Source organism: Ictalurus punctatus, chromosome 3 (assembly GCF_001660625.3).
Source record: "Ictalurus punctatus breed USDA103 chromosome 3, Coco_2.0, whole genome shotgun sequence".
NCBI classification, from domain to species: Eukaryota; Metazoa; Chordata; class Actinopteri; order Siluriformes; family Ictaluridae; genus Ictalurus; species Ictalurus punctatus.
Window position 1 is genome coordinate 26942342 of NC_030418.2, and position 21314 is coordinate 26963655.

Genomic DNA, 21314 nt, shown 5'->3' on the forward strand with positions numbered 1-21314 from the left:
ATCAGAGCAGGGTTGTCGGAGCCACGGGGGCGTTAGCATTTGACCCGGCACTTTTCAAACTACTGGGGCGATGACCCAGCACTTCAGGCAATAACAGACAGGTCTGACTGGGTTGAAAAAATATTTCTCCTAAAATGGATCACCTATGAGCGATAAAGGGTTAACCGCAATTTGGTGCTCACTACTGCTTCATAAACGTGTGCTGAGTCAGTATCGCTAACGTTTGAATATTTTAAGTGACATATGCACATATTCTGTATTCTGAATCGATTACAGGGACATTCCTCAAATGACATCCTTCAAATAAAATAAGTAAGGCTTGCTGGAAAAATGTTTAGCGAAGCAGACAGTGACAAACAGCCTATCGCGGAACATGAACATGCCTTTGAGTTTTAAAACATATTTTAGAATTATTGTTCTCTGACTTTGTGAACGAATTTCTTGCTGTTATTAGCTGCCCGAGGAGTAAAATGCAAAATGATGGGTGTGAGGTCGAAACAAATTACGCTGACGTTCATTAAGGTGTGTTGTGCCCTGTATTATAATCAGACCCTGGATCCATAGCAATATATATATATAGTTAGTCTATATGTTTTTTTTTATAGACAAATGACAGATGTACGTCTTCTCTCAGACAAATTTTGCCACACCACTTTCAGAGTAGTTGTGCCACCCCTGAATCAGAGCAAAGAAGAATTCTCTCCATCATCTCTTAAATCACTGGTGTGGCAGCATTTTATCTTCCCAGTCATATCGTCGGATAGAAACAGAATGATGGGAAATTTGGTATGATAGGAGCATAACGATAGGAAATTTGATGACACTGCTACCTTCTATTATTTGAGATTATATATAATAGAATACACACACATGCAAAGTGGACACGCAAAGGCAATTTTGTTGTTCCATGTAGAAAGCCACAATTTCTATCATTTCTTCCATTTAGCCCTTCTAACATTAAACAGTTGTTTAAAAAATTACCCGTATCTGGCAACAATCTGTCATTTTTTATAACATTTCTTTGCTGACAATAGCCGCATTTTTCACTTAAATTAGTAACATGGATAATAATAACAGGGGTGAGTTTATTTAGCATAGAATTTTTAAACACACAAAATGTAATTAACTAGAATCCATGTAAATTTTTCATAACCTATAATGGATGGCTCATGGAAAATGATGACATGTTAAAATGATTCGCATATTAATACAAAAAATAACACAATTTGGAAATATTTTAATTATTATATTACATAAGTGTAGATATAGTGGGCTGTAAAAGGCAAAAATGCTGTCCAATGCACATATATAGGTTGCTGTGAATGACACTATGTTAAGATGTCTTTTTAAGCATTTTTACCCCTGAACGTAACAGTATTACATATAATGTAATGTAAGGTTTTAGATAATACCAGATACTGATTGTGTTAATGTCTGTTACCTTTTTACTGGAAAAATCACAAGTATAATGGTGGCATGTGCATGCGATGTGTCAGGCAACATCACACCAGTTCAGACATTACAGCCATCAATTGATCAGACTGGAAAATATGTCAACTCTAATCCGAACCAGTATGTTGATTCAGTTCAGCATACAAATACTCAGTGTTAGGTGCAATTCAATACAGTATTCAAAAAAAGTCAGTTCAAAAGAGTTTATTCATATTTAAGACTCTCTCAATATGCCAATCTCATCTGAGGGTCTATAAATTTGCTTTCCTTTCTAAAGACTATACTCTCACTGTCCCTTCTAGGACACTAGGCAAGATCTTCATCTATCCAGTTTCAGTGAACCTGTGCTCACTGTAGCCTCAGATGACTGTTATTGGATAACTCAATGTGGAAACCAATGTGGACTTATGCTGTTGTAAACCACAGTTGTAAAGGGTGGTTATTTGAATTACTGTACCATAGCCTTCCTGTCAGCTCGAACCTGTCTAGATTTTTCCACCCACAGAGCTGCTGCTCACTGGATGTTTTTGTTTTTCGCACCATTCTGTGCAAACTCAGAGATTTTCATGTTATGCATGAAAATCATAGATCAGCAGTTTCTGAAATACTCAAACCAACCCATCTGGCACCAACAAGCATTCCACGCTTAAAGTCACACTGATCACATTTTTCCCCTGAAGCTCTTGACCTGTATCTACATTTTTCTCTGGATTGTGCTGCTGCCACATGGCTGATTCGATAATTGCATGAATGAGCAGGGGTATGGGTGTTCCTAATGGAGTTGCCGGTGAGTATATATCTGCCTCCATCCTATCCAAGTAGAGCAGGAGGAAGAGGATGATGGAGTTTGCTATGCTATTGCTCATGGTTAAATAACTATCAGATTTTATAGTGAACATATAAACCCAAACCAGGGGTCACTTATTAAGCTATTATGGCTGCCAAGACCAGTAATAAAGTTCACAATACATTCAGCAGTCAGAGTAAGCTGAGGGTAATGAACTATACATACATTTCCTATTTAAGTCTCATCCTTGATACCAATCCAGCCGATTCTTTGTGTAGGCTTGAGTGTCATACTTAATTAACCACAAGGAAATCTCCCTATTAGACAAACCATCATCTTGTTCTGGTGGGTGAAACTTGGTTGGCCAGGACTTTAATCTGACACAAATTGTGCCATGAAAAGGTTCAGAGAGCTATTTAACCAAAAAAAAAAAAAAAAAAAAAAAAACATTAATGAGGGAGGAGCCAACTTCAATGGCTTAGTGGTTAGCATGCTTGCCTTGTACCTCCAGGGAATCCTCCCCCAGTCCAAATACATGCACTATAGGCTGATTGACATCTCTAAAGTGTATGCGATTGTGCCTGTGATGGGCTGGCACCCCTGTCCAGGGTGTCCCCCACCTTGTGCCCCGAGTTCCCTGGGATAGGCTCCAGGCGACCCGTGACCCTGCATACGATAAGCAGTACAGAAAATGGATGGATGGATGGATCCATCTTAGCCCAGCCCAGGTGAAGGTCTCTGTCACAGAGCCTCATATAGGAAAACTCATTTGTTCTGAGCTCAGTCAAGTATGGAATGATAAGTTCTCTTTTCTTAACAATAACAATAAATCAACACTGTTGGCTCTATTCTGGTTATTTAATTGTGCTCTGATATCATCAGCACATACTGATGCTTGATTGCTTTGTTGTAATCATCCTCACACTGGAGATATCATTTCACTTGTGCCACTCTTATGTCAATCTGTCTGTGCCTATCATTCATCGTCCTGCCAGCATACCGCCGCTGGGGCGGCTTGCGTCTTTTCAAACCTCATTTAACACTGAACCATGGTCCCTAATAAAGCCCAAATTGCTCATCGCAGAGCCAGAGAGGGGCTCCAGGCATTCATTAGCTTAATGAAAACAGGCCACTCGGCTGCCACCGCCCAGCGAGCATCTTCGGCCATCTGCTTGAGGGCTTCCTGCCAGCTGTGGAGTATTTCTGTCACATCCACCTTGCAGGAGGAGACGCAGGCGTTTCTAACACTCAGAAACAAATGAGTCTGTTGATGCTGTATGATAGGATGCAGAAAAAATCCTTCTGCTTACATTTAATCTGCATACCGCATGCATACTCATGGAAGGGTAATTGCCAGGAACATAACACCTACAACATTATTTGCTTGTTAAATATTCTTTCGGTCGAGCTAGCCTAAAAACGGTTTTATCTTCAGATTGAGTGTCATATTTTCTGACCAAGCTACAGTGATTTTGAAGTATTTCAGATTATTTATAAGGCATGAAGGCATTTGCAACCGAGCTGCACTAATGAGACGAATCCATCTTCAACATTCATTTTTTGGCTATAATTCAGGCATGTAAAAAATTCATAATCCACTTTCTGTACTAATCATCTTCTTTAAAGCTCTTCAGGTTTATTCTAAATATAACACGTGCTGTCAGTCTGCGCCATCTTTAACTCCCTCACTAAGTGATATGGATCTCCCAAATAACACTGCACTCATTTCAGCTGGAACTGGTCTGGAACAAAGTCTAGCACAAACTTTTTGTCAGTGTAAACATAAGATAGAAAAGATTTATTAATGCATCTATTAACCTATTCATCACTACTTAATCCGCCTAGTAAAGAACATTCTACCATCTTCCAGGTCACGCATCAGCCAATGTGTGTAGTGCAGCAGGAGGTGGGATTTGGAACATTAAAGCTATGTTCACATGTACAGCGATTTTTTTATACTATGAAGTTGCCACTAGGCGTTCCTGCTACGGGTTGCCATAGTAACATTTATGAGTGGGTGGACCGCTGACAACAAACCAGTTTTCTTGCCGCTAAAATTAACATTCTGGAGGGATAGCATTCGTAAATAAAATTCACCACCTGGGCACATGGGCTACTGATTTCTCCCTGAACGCATGCTTTAAATGCATCTTAGAAAATTCATTAACTGCTAAACATGGAATAAGGAAACAGCAATGTGTAAGATAATAAAACAGTGGATTCCTTGGCAAAATAAAGAGAAGTGTTGAACAAACACAGAATTTCCACCTCGTTAGTTTCCTCTCTGATGTGGAAAGAAAATAATGTGATTACGTTAGGTGATTTTAAAGGGAATTAAATGGTAACATTAACAAACTAGTTTGTATTCATCCACACAAGCATAATTAAGAAAATAGCAAGGCAAAAGTCTGGTGTGACTGCTACTTAATAATTACCAGTTCCTCCATTTTGTTTTTACAGCCTTGGCTTTGTTTAGATTTTTTATTGGCTCACATTTTCAAGGCTTGCGACTTCATATATCAGAGAATTGGCTTTTTAAAAAATATATATATATATTCTGTGTAATCACTGCTTTAAAGTCTACATTTCACATAATTTTGCATAAAACATGTACTATGTCATACTGCATGTTTTTTTTTTTTAGAATGATAGTAATATTGTGTTGGTGATTAGTGTATAGATGATGTAGAAGGAAAAAAGTGTGGGAAAAAATATGTGTAAATGATCTCGCTGACTTTTAGCCCACTGTGAGTGTGAAATGTTAGTTGTTGCCCCAAGCCAGTTCCTTGATAGCTCATCATCTACACTGTGTGACTAGAATCCCAACTGGAGATAAATTCATTGGCCCCTATTCGTCAACGCTGCATAGAAATGAGCACAAATGTGAGTGCCAAGAATGACATACAAACTACCCTGCATCTGATTCGAGAAACTGTCATATGACATCACAACAAGTAGTGATCTGAGATTTACTTGTATTGTCCCTGTTAAAGCGCCCCTATTATGGTTTTTAAACGTGCCTAATTTTATTTTAAATGTCCGATAAAATAGGCATGCATCCAAGGTCAAAAAACACTTTAATGTGCTCATAATTTAAATTGCAGCATTACCTTTTTCCCCCAGTGTCAAAAATGACTTGTTAAATGATCCACTCTAAAGGATTCATTCTAAACTCCTCCTTTCAGAGGGCATACTCTGCTCAGATGTCCTAATCTGTTGTGATTGGTCTACTGCTGTCAGCGTGTTTCAAAAAGGAAATGCCCACTACCATAACGACTTTCAGCTCCCTCTGTTCACGAGAAGCCAATGAAGACCAGAGGCGGGGCTTTTTGTTACAAACATATGTAGGTTAGTACAGGGAGTAAGTCTGGAATTACTAATGACTCGTTTCAGCTGTTCAGAATCGCTTATTTCTTTTAGGAGTCAATAACTCTGATATATAACTCTTTGATTATATATTATATAGAGAGTTATAACTCTAATAACTCTAATAACTTTTTTAAACTTTGCAGACTTTTTACATTCACAAACAGATCTATAACACACTACATGAAAGGTAATATCTGAAAATATATAAAAATATAAGACATGGGTTATTTTATTGCTATACTGAACAACTTACTATATTTTGAGGACATTGATATTGTTTTGGATTATTTTGCAAATCAAGCATTTTTTGCTGAAATGTTACACTTTATTACCCAACCAGACATGAGATAGAGCAGTTACTGGAAGTGAGTGTTCAAATTTCCATATACTTGTTTGAGCAGATTTGAACAAGGGTTATGAATAATTATGTTATGCCTCTGAGGGCATGGTGGCTTAGTGGTTAACACCTCCAGGGTTGGGAGTTCGAGTCCTTCGTCCGCTCTGTATGTGTGGATCTGTCATGTTCTCCCCATGCTTCGGGGGTTTCCTTCGGGTACTCCGGTTTCCTCCCCGAATCCAAAGGCATGAGTTGTAGACTGATTGGAATTTCCAAATTGTTCGTAGTGTGTGACTGATTGTGTGCGCGATTGTGCCCTGTGATGGGTTGGCACCCCGCCTTGTGCCCGAGTTCCCTTGGATAGGCTCCAGGCTCTTCAAATCCTTGTGTAGGATAAGCGGTACAGGAAATAGATGGATGGATGGATGTGATGCACAGACCTCAGAGGCACTCTACAGATCTTTATTGACATCTGCACATGTTCCAATATCAAGTGTGAGCAACTAACGGTCTTTATTGTCCCTGAACATTGATTAGCAAAGTGAAAGGCTGCACTCCCTAAAGCTAGATGTTCATACTCCAACATAGAGCTTTCAAAGAAGCACAAACCTTCCAGTTATTAGTGATAAAATAAAAAAATAATAATTGATAGGCATGTTAGAAATTGATTTTTTTTATGTTTATTTATTTATTTTTTTTGTCTGTGATGGAAACCCCCCCCCCCCCCCCCCCCACCTATAGATGTTTTTTATTGACTTTGAAGTAGGAGAACTGTCAAGAAGCGTAAGAGACCCACGGTATTGCTTTTTCTTTTCTCCATTACAGTTTAATTTTGTTGGGAAACTGCTGGGGCCCCGGGGCAATTCCATGAAAAGATTACAAGAGGAAACCGGAGCGAAGATGTCCATCCTCGGAAAGGGCTCAATGAGAGATAAAGACAAGGTAGGATAACAGCATCCTGCTTTTGCTTTTGATTTCCATCTCTGGAATGCATATGACATACAATATTCACTTTGAATTATCCCTAAACACATTAATATGTAAAGCAGTATTCGGATACATTGAACTACTCAGTAGAAAAAAAAAACCCGAATAGAATTAAACATATTAGAATGCATTTATTTCATCCAATTTCAAAAAATAGTTTGTGTCATCACTCATAATGGTGCATTGAAAGGAAACGTCTGTACACAGCAATTCTACTTTACCAGAGCTATTTATCGTTTAGACTCCCAGTCCCCTGAAGGCTCGTCTGTGTAAGTCTAAGCACTGCATCAGCAGCTACTGGCACTTAGCAAGAGAGGAGGAAATGTAAAATATATGATGCATAGATACACTTCTATTTTTAGAATTAGACGTTGTTTTTTTTAAAATAAATAAATAAAAATCAAGATCAGATCTAGACCCAGACAATGTTCTGCGTGGAAGAATGCACCAGCTTCCCTCAACAAGAATTTACAACCTTGTTAGACATTACAAGAAGAGACCCGGCTCTGTTGTAGAAAATATAAACTTAAAGGGTGGTGATCATTTTGAAACCAATGTTTTATAGAAAGAAATTCTTATACATTTCATAAAGGGTACCAGTATAAGTTATTTTGAAGTGCCATCACTTTATTTCAGCAAAAATAGGCTGAAATGCTGATGCACAATTGAGTCATTGCACATCATGTTTATACATGTCCATACCAGCTCCCAGTGAATATTTAAGCAGGAATACATTTACATGTGAAATTAGATCAGAGAGTTAGAATAGCCTGATTGGCTTTTGTTCTAGTCCTGCTTCATTTCATTTGGTTTCCAAAGAATATAGTGGTACTGGAAACTGTAATGCTTGTAATACCTGAAAACAGTGAATGATGGCTATCAATCAGCTGTACAGCATCATCTCAACCACATTGTTAGCACATTCAGCTGGTCAGGATTTAAGACAGGAGTGAAAGCTATGATATCAATATTGCAATAATATATGCATTGTGTTGTAGCTATTGTTTGTACTGTATTTGCTGTTGGACTGGCATACATGACAAACTGCATTTTTTGTTTAGTGAGAATTACAAATGAAAATAATTAAACCACATTAGTAACCAGTAACAGATTGGATGTTAGGATATTTTATTTCTATTTGTAACATACACTATGTCTCCAAAAGTTCGTGGACACCTGAACATCACACCTATACGTGGTTCTTCTCCAAACTGTTGCCACAAAGTTGGAAGCACACAATTGTATAGGATGTTTATAGAATTTCCCTTCAACTAGAAGGCCCAAACATGTTCCAGCTTGACAATGCCCCTGTACACAAAATGAGCTCCATGAAGATATAGCTTGCCAAGGTTGGACTGGAAAACTCCCCACCTTTGGGATGAACTGGAAGACCGACTGCACCCCAGGTCTCCTCACCCAACATGAGTGCCTGACCTCACTACTGCTGTTGTGTCTGAATGAGCACAAATCCCAACAGCCACTCTCGAAAAATCTAGTGAAAAGCCTTCCCAGAAGAATGGAGGTTATTATATTAGCAAAAGTTGAACTAAGCCTGGAATGGGATATACAAAAAGCAAGTTTGATGGCCAGGTGTCCACAAACTTTTGGCCACATAGTGAAGTATTGGTCAACAGTATGAGATCATGAAATTAGTAAATTGTGTACATTTACAGTGCTGTGAAAAAGTATTTTGACTGTAACTGATTTTTTCTGTTTTTGTGTATATCTCATACTAAATAGTTTTAGATCTTCAAATGAACTACAACATAAAACAAAGGCAATCTGAGTAAACACACCATACACTTTTTATTTATTATTATTTTTTATTGAAGCTAAAAAACTTATCCAACACCTATCACCCATGTGAAAAATTAATTGCCCCCTTAAACTTAAAATATGGTTGTGCCACCTTTAGCTGCAATAACTGCAACCAAACACTTCCGATAACTGGAGATCAGTCCTTCACTTATTTCTAGGACTAGGACTTACTCCTGTGCTTTGGATGATTGTGTTGCTGCATAATCCAGTTGCACTTGAGTTTCAAATTACAGACTGAAGACTGGACATTCTCCTTTAGGATTTTCTGATAAGATTCATGTTTCCCTCAATTATTGCAAGTTGCCTAGGCTCTGAAGCAACAATGCATCCCCACATCATCACACTTCCACCACCATGCTTGTCCGTAGGTATGATGTTCTTTTTGTGGAATTCAGTGTTTGGTTTACACCGGATGTAACGGGACCGTTGTCTTCCAAACAGTTCCTCTTTCGACTCATTAAGCCACAGAACATTCTCCCAAAAGGGTTGAGGACCATCAAGGTGTGTTTTGGCAAAATTCAGATGAGCTTTATTGTTCTTCTGGGTCAAAAGTGGGTTTTCACCTTGCCACTCTTCCATGGATGCTATTTTTGCCCAGTGTCTTTCTGATAATGCTGGATGAGTAGTTGCTGTGCTTTTGGACGAATTTTGGAAGGTCGGCCACTTCTGGTAAGGTCCTGTGCCGAGTTTTTCCATTTGGAGATAATGGCTCTCACTGTTGTCCTTTGGAGTCCCAGAGCCTTTGAAATAGCTTTGTAACCCTTCCCAGACTGATCTATTTCAGTTACCTTCTTCCTCATCAGTTCTGGAATTTCTTTACATTTTGGCATAGTCTGTTACTGGGCAAGACCTTTTAACCAACCTCACACTGTTGAAAAAGTTATATTTAAGTGTTAATTGATTGAACAGTGTTTGCAGTAATCAAGCCTGGTTGCGTCTAGTCCAGCTGAACCCCATTATGAATGCACATTCGTAGATCTGGGGAATTAATAACTGGGGGGGAGGGGGGGGGATACTGGGGGCGAATACATTTTCACACAGGCCCAGTTGGTATTGGATAACTTTTCTTGCTTCAATAAATAACATCATTTAAAAACTGTATTTTGTGTTCACTCATGTTCCCTTTGTTTTTTTTTCTTCTTAGATTTAGTTTTACTTTCTGAAACAATTTAGTATGAGATACACACAAAAACAGAATAAATCCTTTTTCACAGCACTGTATGTCAAACATTAGTGTGGATACTGTATTATTTTCTCTTAGTCTAAGTCTGTCTATTGTGGGAATTTAGTTAGTTAGAATAGTAACATTGAGCCTCATTTATAAATCTTTTAATCAAGCTATGTGTAAATGTGTTTGTAGACCAGACCTAACACAACAGATTCCCAACAGATTTACAAACGTTCTTGTAATGCTGATTTTCTTTGTACTCAGGTGCATATATTGATGTATTCCAGTCAGCTGTACTAAGTGTATTCACAGCACAGCTGATTTACATTTAGAAACTCCAAAATAACTAAAAATGACAAACTGACGACTGGTGAAAGAGCGGCTCTTGTGATAAATTTAGCAATCTTCCAGTAACGCAGCTCAGCTACTGCAGTGCATCGGCTACCACAGACACACACTAACTGTTCCACCTTTTATATTTCTTTTGTTATAATTGAATGGCTAGACTTTTCTCTTAATTTATGGATTTGTTTGGAATCATTTTCCATTAACTTATTAATAAGAAACAACTGAGCTTCACCAAATTTGTGTGTCATTGAAATAAATGAATGTCTTAAACCTGACAAGGTAATTTGTGTATAAAATTGCAGCAAGGCCAATTATATGATTTGATGTTTACTTTTTCAAATTCATTGGAAGTGTTTGTCGGAATGAAAACATTGACCTCTGAAGAACTTCAACTTCAGCATCACTGAATACTGTGATACATTATCATGTATGCCTACATGATGTTTTTGTCATTTTTGCCTACCTCTAGGCAAAGGCATTTGAAAGGACTTCTCAGTGATGAGCTATAATTAAGTGGGCTGCTTGTTTGGTGCTGCTTCATTCATTGTTTGTCTCTTGTCTCTCAGGCGCGATGGATTTGTGTTGGAGAGACAAAACATTTTATTCATAGTCTGCTAGGTGTTAGTTAAAACCCCCAGTCTGTATTATTATTATTATTATTATTATTATTATTATTATTAATATTATTATTATTATTATTTAAAGCTGCCACAGAAATGGCAGTTTCACGTTTCTTAGCAGAATTAAAAACACCATCTTGGGTATCAGCATGATAATTATTTATCCAGCACTTTTTAGTTTAGGATATATCCATTTACTTTTAATATTGCTCAAATACATCCAGACTGGGGCTTTAATAAGCTTAAATATTGCTCTCTGCAGCATCACTGCTATCTTCTGTATGTCAGTGGGAGTGATACAGACACACAGGAGCCAGGGCTAGCTCATTAACCTCTGAGATGCAGTTTTTGCAACGGAAACAGCATTTTAGCCAAAATAAGCTGCATAATTTATGTACAGAGTCAGAACAGTGCAGTTTTACCTCCTGTGTTTCTCTCTTTGAGAAGCAGCTACAAGGACAGATGTTTAATTTCAATCAGGCATACCTGATCCACGCTGTAATATCTTCTGTGGCTCGAATTTAGGCTCTAAACATTATTACGTGAATAAAAGCTGATCATTCGTTTCATTGTTCAGGTAACATCACTGAAAGAAGTATTTGACAGATCTTCTCATATCACCAGACAGAAACTAGGTTACAAGAATGTAGCTGTCAGTACACTATGTACCCCTTTTTCACTAAGAATAAACATTTAAAAAAAAAGGGGAAAGACTTGTCATTATGTCATATTTCTACAGGGTTCTGATGCACTTAGACTCACTTCAGTACCTTTTGAAACATATCCTGAAAGACAGACTTAGCTTTTAAAACAATGAGCCATGCTACATTTGCTCTCGGCTTGACATAAAAGGAAATTTAAAGCTTTCAGACTCGAGACAGTGAAATGTAATCTCACTGAAAGTTCTTCTATCTTGGACAAGACAGGAAATAAAACAAATACTCAATTTACTCAATACTCTTCCTATTGTTCACACTACTGCTATAGCGTATGAGGCACATGCAGATGCGCACACACACACACGCACACAAAGGAAAATGTAAATCTTAAACATCAGAAAATGAGTGCAACTTAAAGGAAGCAAAATATCAGGAGCATCTTCTGACCTTCCTTCAAAGCCGCATTTGAAGTGATTGGGTCAGTGACATTACACCGATGTTGCAGCAACTATTAGTTAGTGATAATCAGAAATGAAGAGTCTGCATGACTGATCGAGTGTCTATGAATTCCTCCTCTAACAGAGCTCTTTAGACTTGAAGTGCAAGCTACAGGCAAAAGTAATCAACAAGGGGTGGTAATGTAGGCTGCGGTAATTACAAGTTTTCTGAAGAATAGTCACAGATGACCTTCAGCAATCAAATGGACTCAGGAAACGGAATGCCTCTCAGATTCATCCGCTTTTCCCCCATCTCATAGAGGAAAAATAACTGAAGGGGTGGCTTCATGAGTTTCTGTTCAATAGCTCTCAATATGTATTGTCATATGAAAAAATAAGTACACCCCGTGGAAATTGTTGGCACTTTATATATATATATATTTGGACAAGCAAATATTTGATCATCTTTGAAACATTGCCTATTAATGAAGTTGATATAGGTGAACAAAATCACAAGGAAAATTTGCTTTTTCAATTATTTATTCAACAGAAGTATCAATAGATGCGATATCCTTCTGTGGAAAAAGTAAGTACCCCCTTGGCCTCAGAAGCTAGTATTACTCCCTTGAGCAGAAATAACTTCTTTTAACTAAGTTTTGCATAATTGTCCTCTAGGCCTGCTGGAATTTTTGACCACTCTTCCTTCCAATATTCTTTCATTTAATTTGAGGGTTTTCTTGCATGCACTGCCTGTTTTAAATCCCCCACGACATTTGAATATGATTCAAAGCCGGGCTTTGACTAGGCCATTCCACAACCCTCCATTTCTTCTTTTTGAGTCATTTCTTGGTGGATTTGCTAGTGTGCTTCATAATAATTATCCTGTCGAAAGGTCCACGTTCGGTTCAACTTCAACTTCCAGACAGATTGCCTCACATTATCTTCAAGCACTCTTTGATATGATGCAGAATTCATAGTTGAAGCAATGAATGCAAGCTGTCCAGTCCCCGAGGCAGTGAAGCAACCCCAGACCATAACATTTCCACCACTGTGCTTCACAGTTGGTATGAGGGGATTCTCCTGAAAAGTCTTTAGTCTGCACCAAACATGTCTGCTGTTACTGTGACCAAACAAGTCTATCTTTGATTCGTCTGTCCAGAGCACATTAGTCCAAAAGGCCTGGTCTTGGTCTATATGCTGATTGGCAAACTGTAGTCTTGCAAAGGCTTTTTCCTCACATGCAGGTCAAATTTGTGCAATCTCTTTCTGATGGTAGAAGCATGCACTTTGATACCATCAGTTGCAAGACTTACTAGCAGATCCTGTGATGAAATTTTGGGGTTCTTGGAGAATTCTTTTTGCATCAGACGGTCTGCTAGTGGGCTGAATTTACTGGGACGGCCAGTCCTGGACATGTTGGCAGTTGTTTGAAATCTGTGCCATTTGTAGATGATTTTCATTACAGTGGAAGGATGTATTTCAAATAATCTGGAGATGTTTTAAATCCCTTACCAGACTCGTAGGCATCCACAACCTTGTTTCTGAAGACCTTACAGAAGTCTTTAGATCTTGGCATGATGACACCACAGACCTCAATAACAAAGGGAACACCAGACACTAGATATGAGAGTAGTATAAATAAGACCGGTTCCACCTGCACTCCCTAAGCAGGTTCTAATCACTGGCACCCAATCTTGAACACCTGATTCTAATTTCATGGATTTGAAGGTGTGATAAATGTAGGGGTGTACTTACTTATCTGTTTTTTCTTCATTTAAATTGTGAAAATTACTACAAAATGTACATTTTATGTGTCATTTGATATATAGAAAACTAAACCCACTGAATTTCTCACTTGCAGGAAGAAGAGCTGAGGAAAAGTGGGGAAGCAAAATATGCCCATTTGAACAACGATCTTCATGTGTTAATTGAAGTCTTCGCACCACCTGGAGAGGCGTATTCCCGTATGAGTCATGCCTTGGAGGAAATAAAAAAATTCCTGGTTCCTGTAAGTTCATTCAGGCTGCTACATTTCCTTTTAACACCTGAAGGATAACTGCACTGTACATGAGCACCATTTCCCCCCTCTGATTAACTATCCAGCTGCAGGTTGAGACATTTCTTCTTCCATGCTAATTAAAACAAAAAGGGGTTTGGAAACTTAAGCATGCGGCTAACGGGAACTACACAAAACTCTGATGATGATAGATTATGATAGAATTTTCTGGAATATTGCTGTGCGCATTCTGGTGTTTCAGTACTGTCACGTTATGTAAAGTATGCAATTTTTTGCTAACACAGATGACAAATAATAACTGTTCCTATTACACTGAGGCTGCATATTCGTTTTGTAATATGTTTCCATAGACTACAGGAGTTAGGCATGGATTCAAAAGCTTCTCTCAGCATTTTTCAATCTACAGCTCCAGCTAGGAGCAGTATGAATCCCAACATTAATAAGCTCAGCTATATAGGAGGGGGAAAACCCTGCTGAGTTTTTCCTCAAGCCTTAAACATTTGCCAAATAATAATTAATGTTCCTGCTGTAATGTACTGTATTTGGAGTCTACACTGTAGGACTGTGGCTGTGTGAGCCTCACCTGTGATGGCCTCAAGTGAGAGGCGTTTGAAGAGACTCTCATGCTACTTTACCCATCATGCCCGAAGCCACACCCTCAGACTTTGGAGCATGGCTTTCCCTCAGCAGAAGTACTGTGGTAGCCACAAGGCTTTGTCTATTAATCTCGTTTAGGCCACCACTATGGACTGGGCATACATTTCAAAGAGATGGAAGATTCTCTGAGGTAAAAAGACTTGACAGGACAAAGACACTGAAGTCCTTTTTCAAGATATTTATCTTTGTCAGAGTATTAAAGGAATCTACAATCAGCTCCAGAATTACTGGCACCCACTGTAAACATGGATATGAAAAAATGTCAGTGTTAATTATCTTAATCTCACACTGAAAATATGATGACTCTAACCTGAAATAGAAATACATTTATACTGAGGGTGATTTTTTCCCCCAAAAAATTATTGCCACCCCTAATGATTCCCGTGGAAAAAAAAATGTTCTCATTTATATATTTTATATATATATTTATATTTATATTTAGTTCACTTGATTGTTTAGGAACTCTTAAAGCAGTCATCCATGACTTCCTGTTGATCTGAGGTATAAATATGAAGTGACACAGAGGCCAACTTCCCTTTGTCATTCATCCACATGGGGAAGATTATAGAATACACAAATGAAATAAGACGGAAGTGTGTCAACCATCATAAATAAGACAATGCCTATGAAAATTTACTACACACAAGAAATGCCCATATCCATTCTTAAAGCAATAATTAAGTTTAAAACTAAAACAACCAGAGCTTTAATAAATCTGCCTAGAGGTGATGCATGTGTATTTTCCCCCATGCACAATGAGGAGGATGATTAATAGGACATTTTCTACAAAAATCATAATGGGGCCAGCAAGTCTCCACATTTCAATTGGATGCCACCTCCATTCCAACAAAGTATATCGAAGATTTTAATTGAAACTCTGGCTGTCTCTGCAAAGAAGATGAGGCTAGGGCATTTTGCCATGGCTGTACCAGTCCCCCTGACCTAAACCCCATTTAAAAACCCATGGGGTGAAGATGAGCGTCCACAAGAGAGACCCTACTGTAGTAGCCTGGAGGATTTTGGAGAGTTTGTGTATTAAGAAGTGGATTACCAACTCATCATGCATTGTATGTAGAAAAAGACTCTGTGCTAATAGGTTGCACAATAATTGACATATTTTTTGATTAAGTTTGTTATTTTTTGGTTAAATTCTGTTGTAGGTTAGAGTTCTTTCGCATTTTTAAGTGTGAGATTAAGCTAATTAAACAGATATTTGTGCATAACCATTTTACCTACATTCACCAAGGGTGCCAATAATTCTGGAACAGAGTGCACAGAGTAATGTGATTTACTAACCGATTGAACTCAGTCTTGTGCTAAATTAGCAAATGCAAGCAACTGCTAAGCATCAATACCTGAAAGGCTCTAGATTTTGGGCTGAAGTTTTAAAGGTAAATGAGGTTTAATTTGTGTGCTCCGAGGCAGGACACAAGTGTGTGTGTGTGTGTTCAGTGTGAGGTTTATTAGAGCGAAGTCTATGGCGAGGAGCAATACGCAGTCAGACTGGGTTAAACTCATCCATATGCAAATAGGTAAGGTTCAAAACACAAATGAAACTCTGGCCACAACAAGACACATAAAAATGTATAAAATAAAAATTCTTTATTGTAATATTTTGAAATACTGGATTTTTGATTTCCATGAGCTGTAAGCCATAATCATCAAGATTAAAACAAATAAAAAAGACTTGAAATATTTCACTTGTAATTAATCCAGAATATATGAAAGGTCCACTTTTTAAATTAAATTACGGGAAAAAATGAACTTTTGGATGATATTAAAATTTTTTTGAGATTCACCTGTAATCAACTTAATATTCAACAAAATAATCAAGCCAGCTTCATTTTGTGCTTCATCACACCACTGCATCTTTGATTATTTTCCTATATCAGCTCACTCACAAATGCTTTATGGGGTACATGAGGTATATATGAGGTACACAGATTAAAGTATAGAAGTATGCATTTAATTTCTATATGAAATCTCATTTTACCATTTAATTCCCAGTCATTGAATTTGAGGAAATACCCTTTGGGCTTTTCCATGGGATATTTTTCTACTGAGAAACAATAGATTCAATGTAGTCTTTTTTGCCAAACAAAGATAAGACTGTGTAGTTCCTACATATATTCATTTCTGTTGTGAGGTGTGGGCTGGAATGATTCTGGGAATGGCTTTTCTTGGCCTCAGAATATTGATGTGAGTGATGCTTCTTCGTTTGCCTGGTTGGATGGAGAGCAGGGCTGAGAGCTGGGATTCATGCCACTAGTTGGCAAATTTCAAGCGGACATGCAAGTCTCTTTACAAGAATGGATGTTCTGAGAATGTCAATGGTTTTTGAGTCGCTTGTTTAAGAAGCCAACACGATAAAGCAGGCAGTGTCTTTTTGCTCAAAGCTATTCTTTCTATTATTCAGGCTGTTGCTTTATGGCAGCTGGTTCTAGACATGAGTCAGAGGGTCTCAATCCAGTCCTCCTGGCCCCCCAGAAGGCATACAGTTTTGCTCTATATACACTTACAAAACAGGAACAGAGCAAAAATGTATTGGTAGGACAGTAAACTGAACAAGGAAATAAGAAGTTCATTATATGGTCAAGAGTTTCTGGACACCTGACCTTCACAACCACATGTGCTTTTGGAAAATCCCATTCAGCATTAACATTTCCCTTCACTCAAACTATGGGGCCCAAACCTGTTCCAACAATTCCCCTGTGCACATAGAGCTCGAGTGGCCTGCACCGAACCCTAACCTCAACCCCACTGAACAGTTTTTGCGACTGCACCCCAGGCCCCCCTTCCTGATATCAGTGCCTGATCTCATTAATGTTCTTGTGGCAGAATGAGCAAATCCCCACAGCCACTCTCCAAAATCTAGTGGAAATCTTTCCCAGCAAAGGGGCAATAAATCTGGAATGGGGTGTTCAGAGAACACATATGGATGTGATGGTCAGGTGTCTACAAACTTTTGGACATATAGTTTACATTTAATGTTGTGGACCATCCTGGTAGTAGGGTTATGTTATGGCAGCTATAAACAACAGCCTTTCCTTTTTTTGTTTATCTTGAAGTTAATAAGGCAAAAAACCTACAGTGTCCTTTGTCCTGAAGACTAACACCCTGGCACTCCTTCCTAATACAAATCCTTCCTGATTCAAATATTCTTTGTTAAATAACAACACATCATCAGTTTCATCAGTTAATTCTTAGCCTTAGGTTACTGTATGTGACTTGCATCTGGCATACAAGTCTCTGTGAAAGAGTTGTTACTATAGAAACGATAATGCATTATGAAAGAACACATTATATCAATCTATCATTTGAATTGCAGCCATATCTACTGTCAGAGCCGTGCTGTTGTCGAAAATTACTCAACACCTTCAGATCTGAGAATTCAACAGTGCTGTAGTATAATGAGCTATACAGTAGTCCTACCATCCTACTGTGCCCCTCTCTGATCTCTAGCATGTCTGTTCCTTAACTCTGGTAAGAACTAATCAATCGGATTAAGCCACTGACTTTTCATTACAGTTCCTCAAACAATGTTGGTCTATTTTTAACTTTGCACCAGCCCTCCCTCAGTAGCACCATGCATGGCAAAAATATGCCTTTAATGCCTTCATATGAATATACATATAATAAGCATATTCTTCTAAAAGCAGCAAGCAAATGCAATATACAGTTCTGTGTAAAAGTTTTATGCACCCGATTTTTTTTTAGTACAAACTTTTATTTTATTTTATGACTTCTACATTATCAAGTCAGTACAAAAAACATTTTAGTTTCCCAAACATTAGTTTTCTAGCACAATAACTAGCACAGATAAATGTTTATATGTCTGTAAAGAAAGCAGCATATAACGTAAAAGACACTTTTCAGACAAAAAACACAATGAAGTCTGCTGGGTTTTGCTGCAAAAATAAGAAGTGAGTGCAACAGATGTCTCCAGAAGAACTGTGTCAGGTTCTCCAAGATGCTCAATAACACTTACAGCTCATTTCCCTATAAAACTGCACTAATTGTACCGGAAACTATTTATAGTTTAAATTTTTTTTGTCACACCAAATATTGACTTAGTTTAATTTACTACTGTTTACTGCGCTTTACTGTATTTTTTTTTATGTAAAAACATTTAATTTCATTATTTTTAAAGCATCTTTGCTCCATAGCGTTTCTTTGCATGTGCCTAAAACGTTTGCACAGTACTGTACATCAACAGATCAAATATGTCTTAGCCGTACAGATATACAGTATATTTGTATTAACATGCAAGTGCAAGCCTCATAGTTTGTTTTTGGCAGGAAATGATTCATTATAGGTGCTTGGTGCATGATAAACAACTTATCTCTAATGAGTGTACATGCCTATAATCTGCAAGTACCTGCGGTGCTATGACCCTGGGTTCCTATGGCTTCTCTGTTCTATGCTGACTCTCAAAGCCTAAGCTGATGTCTTTCATGTCCACTTTCCATCAGAACATAATTACCTCTGCCATCAGATACCCTTCATGAAGCATTAAAAACATTCCCATCCATACAGTCTAAATACATTTTATTATATGCTACTATACAATATATCATTCACGTCTGAATGAACAGATCCTAAACCAAGGCTGTAGTAAAACATCATAGCAGAGTTTCATGACAAATTCGAAGCATCTCAGAAACTTTTTTTTTTTTTTTTTACATTAATGTGCAATGAACAGTAACTAATTTATAGCACTTTCCTGTAAAATTCTGTTGTTCATACGAGAGTCAGGCGAATCAATTAAAGAAATGATTACACAGTATGTTTACAAAAAATACAAACAAAACAAGTGATTAAAAATAAAATGGGGTTTTGAGTACAGTGTCTCAGTCTTGAGCAGCAGGCGCTTTACTGATTGTTGACTGGATCACGATTAAAAGGCCACTCTTGTCTCTGTGCCATTTCTAATATTTTCCTGTGCCCAGCTGTTATGGCAAACAGGAAGGGGAATAAGTGGCTGGTAGAAATGAGGATCCATTTATCTGCCTGTGGCACTGACAAGGTAATAAAATAAGAGCTATCCATGCTGTAATCGGCCTTGTGATTCAAGGCCCTGTCATGTTCAATCAGATGGGTGAGGGGAGACTTTATAAATGCAGGAAGTGGTGGTATTCTTTCACAACACAATATGCTGATAGCTGGTCTGAAGCATTGTTAATACGCCAGCTCTCTGTTTCTCTTCTTCCTACGGTACTGTCCTTGCAATGTATATGAAAGATTCATGTTCATTCATTTTTCTGTCATAACATATATTAACTGTATGTGTTTTGACATCTGATCTGATTTTCATTTTTTCTTTCTTAGAATTGTGTGCTGCTTCAGAAAATGATCATTGCTTTTCTCATAGCCGCAGGAAAAACCACATAATACTATTACTGTACTCCAATAAACAGATCCAAAGCATTGCACGGTTTATACTGGCATTTTACTTGTTAGAGCAAAAATACTTGTATGGATAAAAATATCACATAGTGCTAGATAATTAATGATATTTTTGGAAAAAAAAAATTCCTTAGAATTGAGATCCTTATTCTTACATTCTCACTCATGATTCTTTGACCAACAATGCATGTAGTGAAATTCTTCGATTTCTGTAACAGTGCGTGGTGGCTACATGTTTTCTGGTGGAAGTATGTGAATGATGGATTGTGTGCATTTTGTATCACTGGTCTACTGCACATTTGTTCTGCAACAGCCTAAAGCCTGAGCAAAAATATCTGCTATTTAGTACAGTATGTAAGGAATAAAACACAACTTGGCATGCTGTTATAGAAAAACAATACATCTGATGTTGTGGAACATCTGCAAAAATATTCCACAACAAAGAAAAAGACTCCAGAAGAACATTCTGCTACTTTTTGATGTGCCTGGTTTTGTTTGGTTAAATATGTAAGGAATGATTGAGGCCGGGACGTTGAATTATTAGAAAACAATGCACACTCTGAGGGGGTAATACTGTCACGATGCAGAGTTACATGTTACACCTCGGGTGTGCATTATTTTCTAAAAATTCAATGGTCCAGAATCAATTATTCTGCTTAGACCACAGTTACCACACCTCAAGACATTGTTCAGATGTTTTATTTCAAGACATTTGTCAAGTTTTTTGTCCTAGAAGCACTTTTGTGTATGGAACTAATTTATTACACATCCCATCTCAAGGCTCTGTTGCTAATTTCAAAACATAATTTTAGAGCTAGTAATGGCTTGAGCCATTGATATGCAGTTATTATATATATATATATATATATATATATATATATATATATATATATATATATATATATATATATATATATATATACAGAGAGAGAGAGAGAGAGAGTTTACAGATTTTTTTCATGCTGCCGTTTCATGGGTTCATGCTGATAATATAAAAATAGAATAAATAAATAAATAAATATTGTTAAGCCTACTTGTTCACAGGGATTTTTTTTTTTCTTACTGTAGAAAATACAATGAATAAATAAATAAATATTTATACATGCTTATCACATGCTCTCTCTCTTTCTTTCTTTCTCTCACTCTCTCCCTCCAATAACTGCATATCAATGGCTTAAGCCTCCGCTTTGCCTCCTGCCACATTACAATCTTACGTGCGCATTATATTTCTAATAATTCAACATCCCGTCAT

The 21314-nt window shown here is 37.6% G+C and overlaps 1 protein-coding gene across 1 annotated transcript in view; it reads left to right on the plus strand.

The window, feature by feature from the left end:
• Positions 1–21314, plus strand: part of khdrbs2 (KH domain containing, RNA binding, signal transduction associated 2) — a 90364-nt gene that overhangs the window by 34931 nt on the left and 34119 nt on the right. The window contains exons 3-4 of the mRNA XM_017463223.3: positions 6771–6887; positions 13844–13990. Of these exons, the coding sequence (XP_017318712.2) occupies positions 6771–6887; positions 13844–13990 (264 nt within the window). The remainder of the gene's footprint in view (positions 1–6770; positions 6888–13843; positions 13991–21314) is intronic.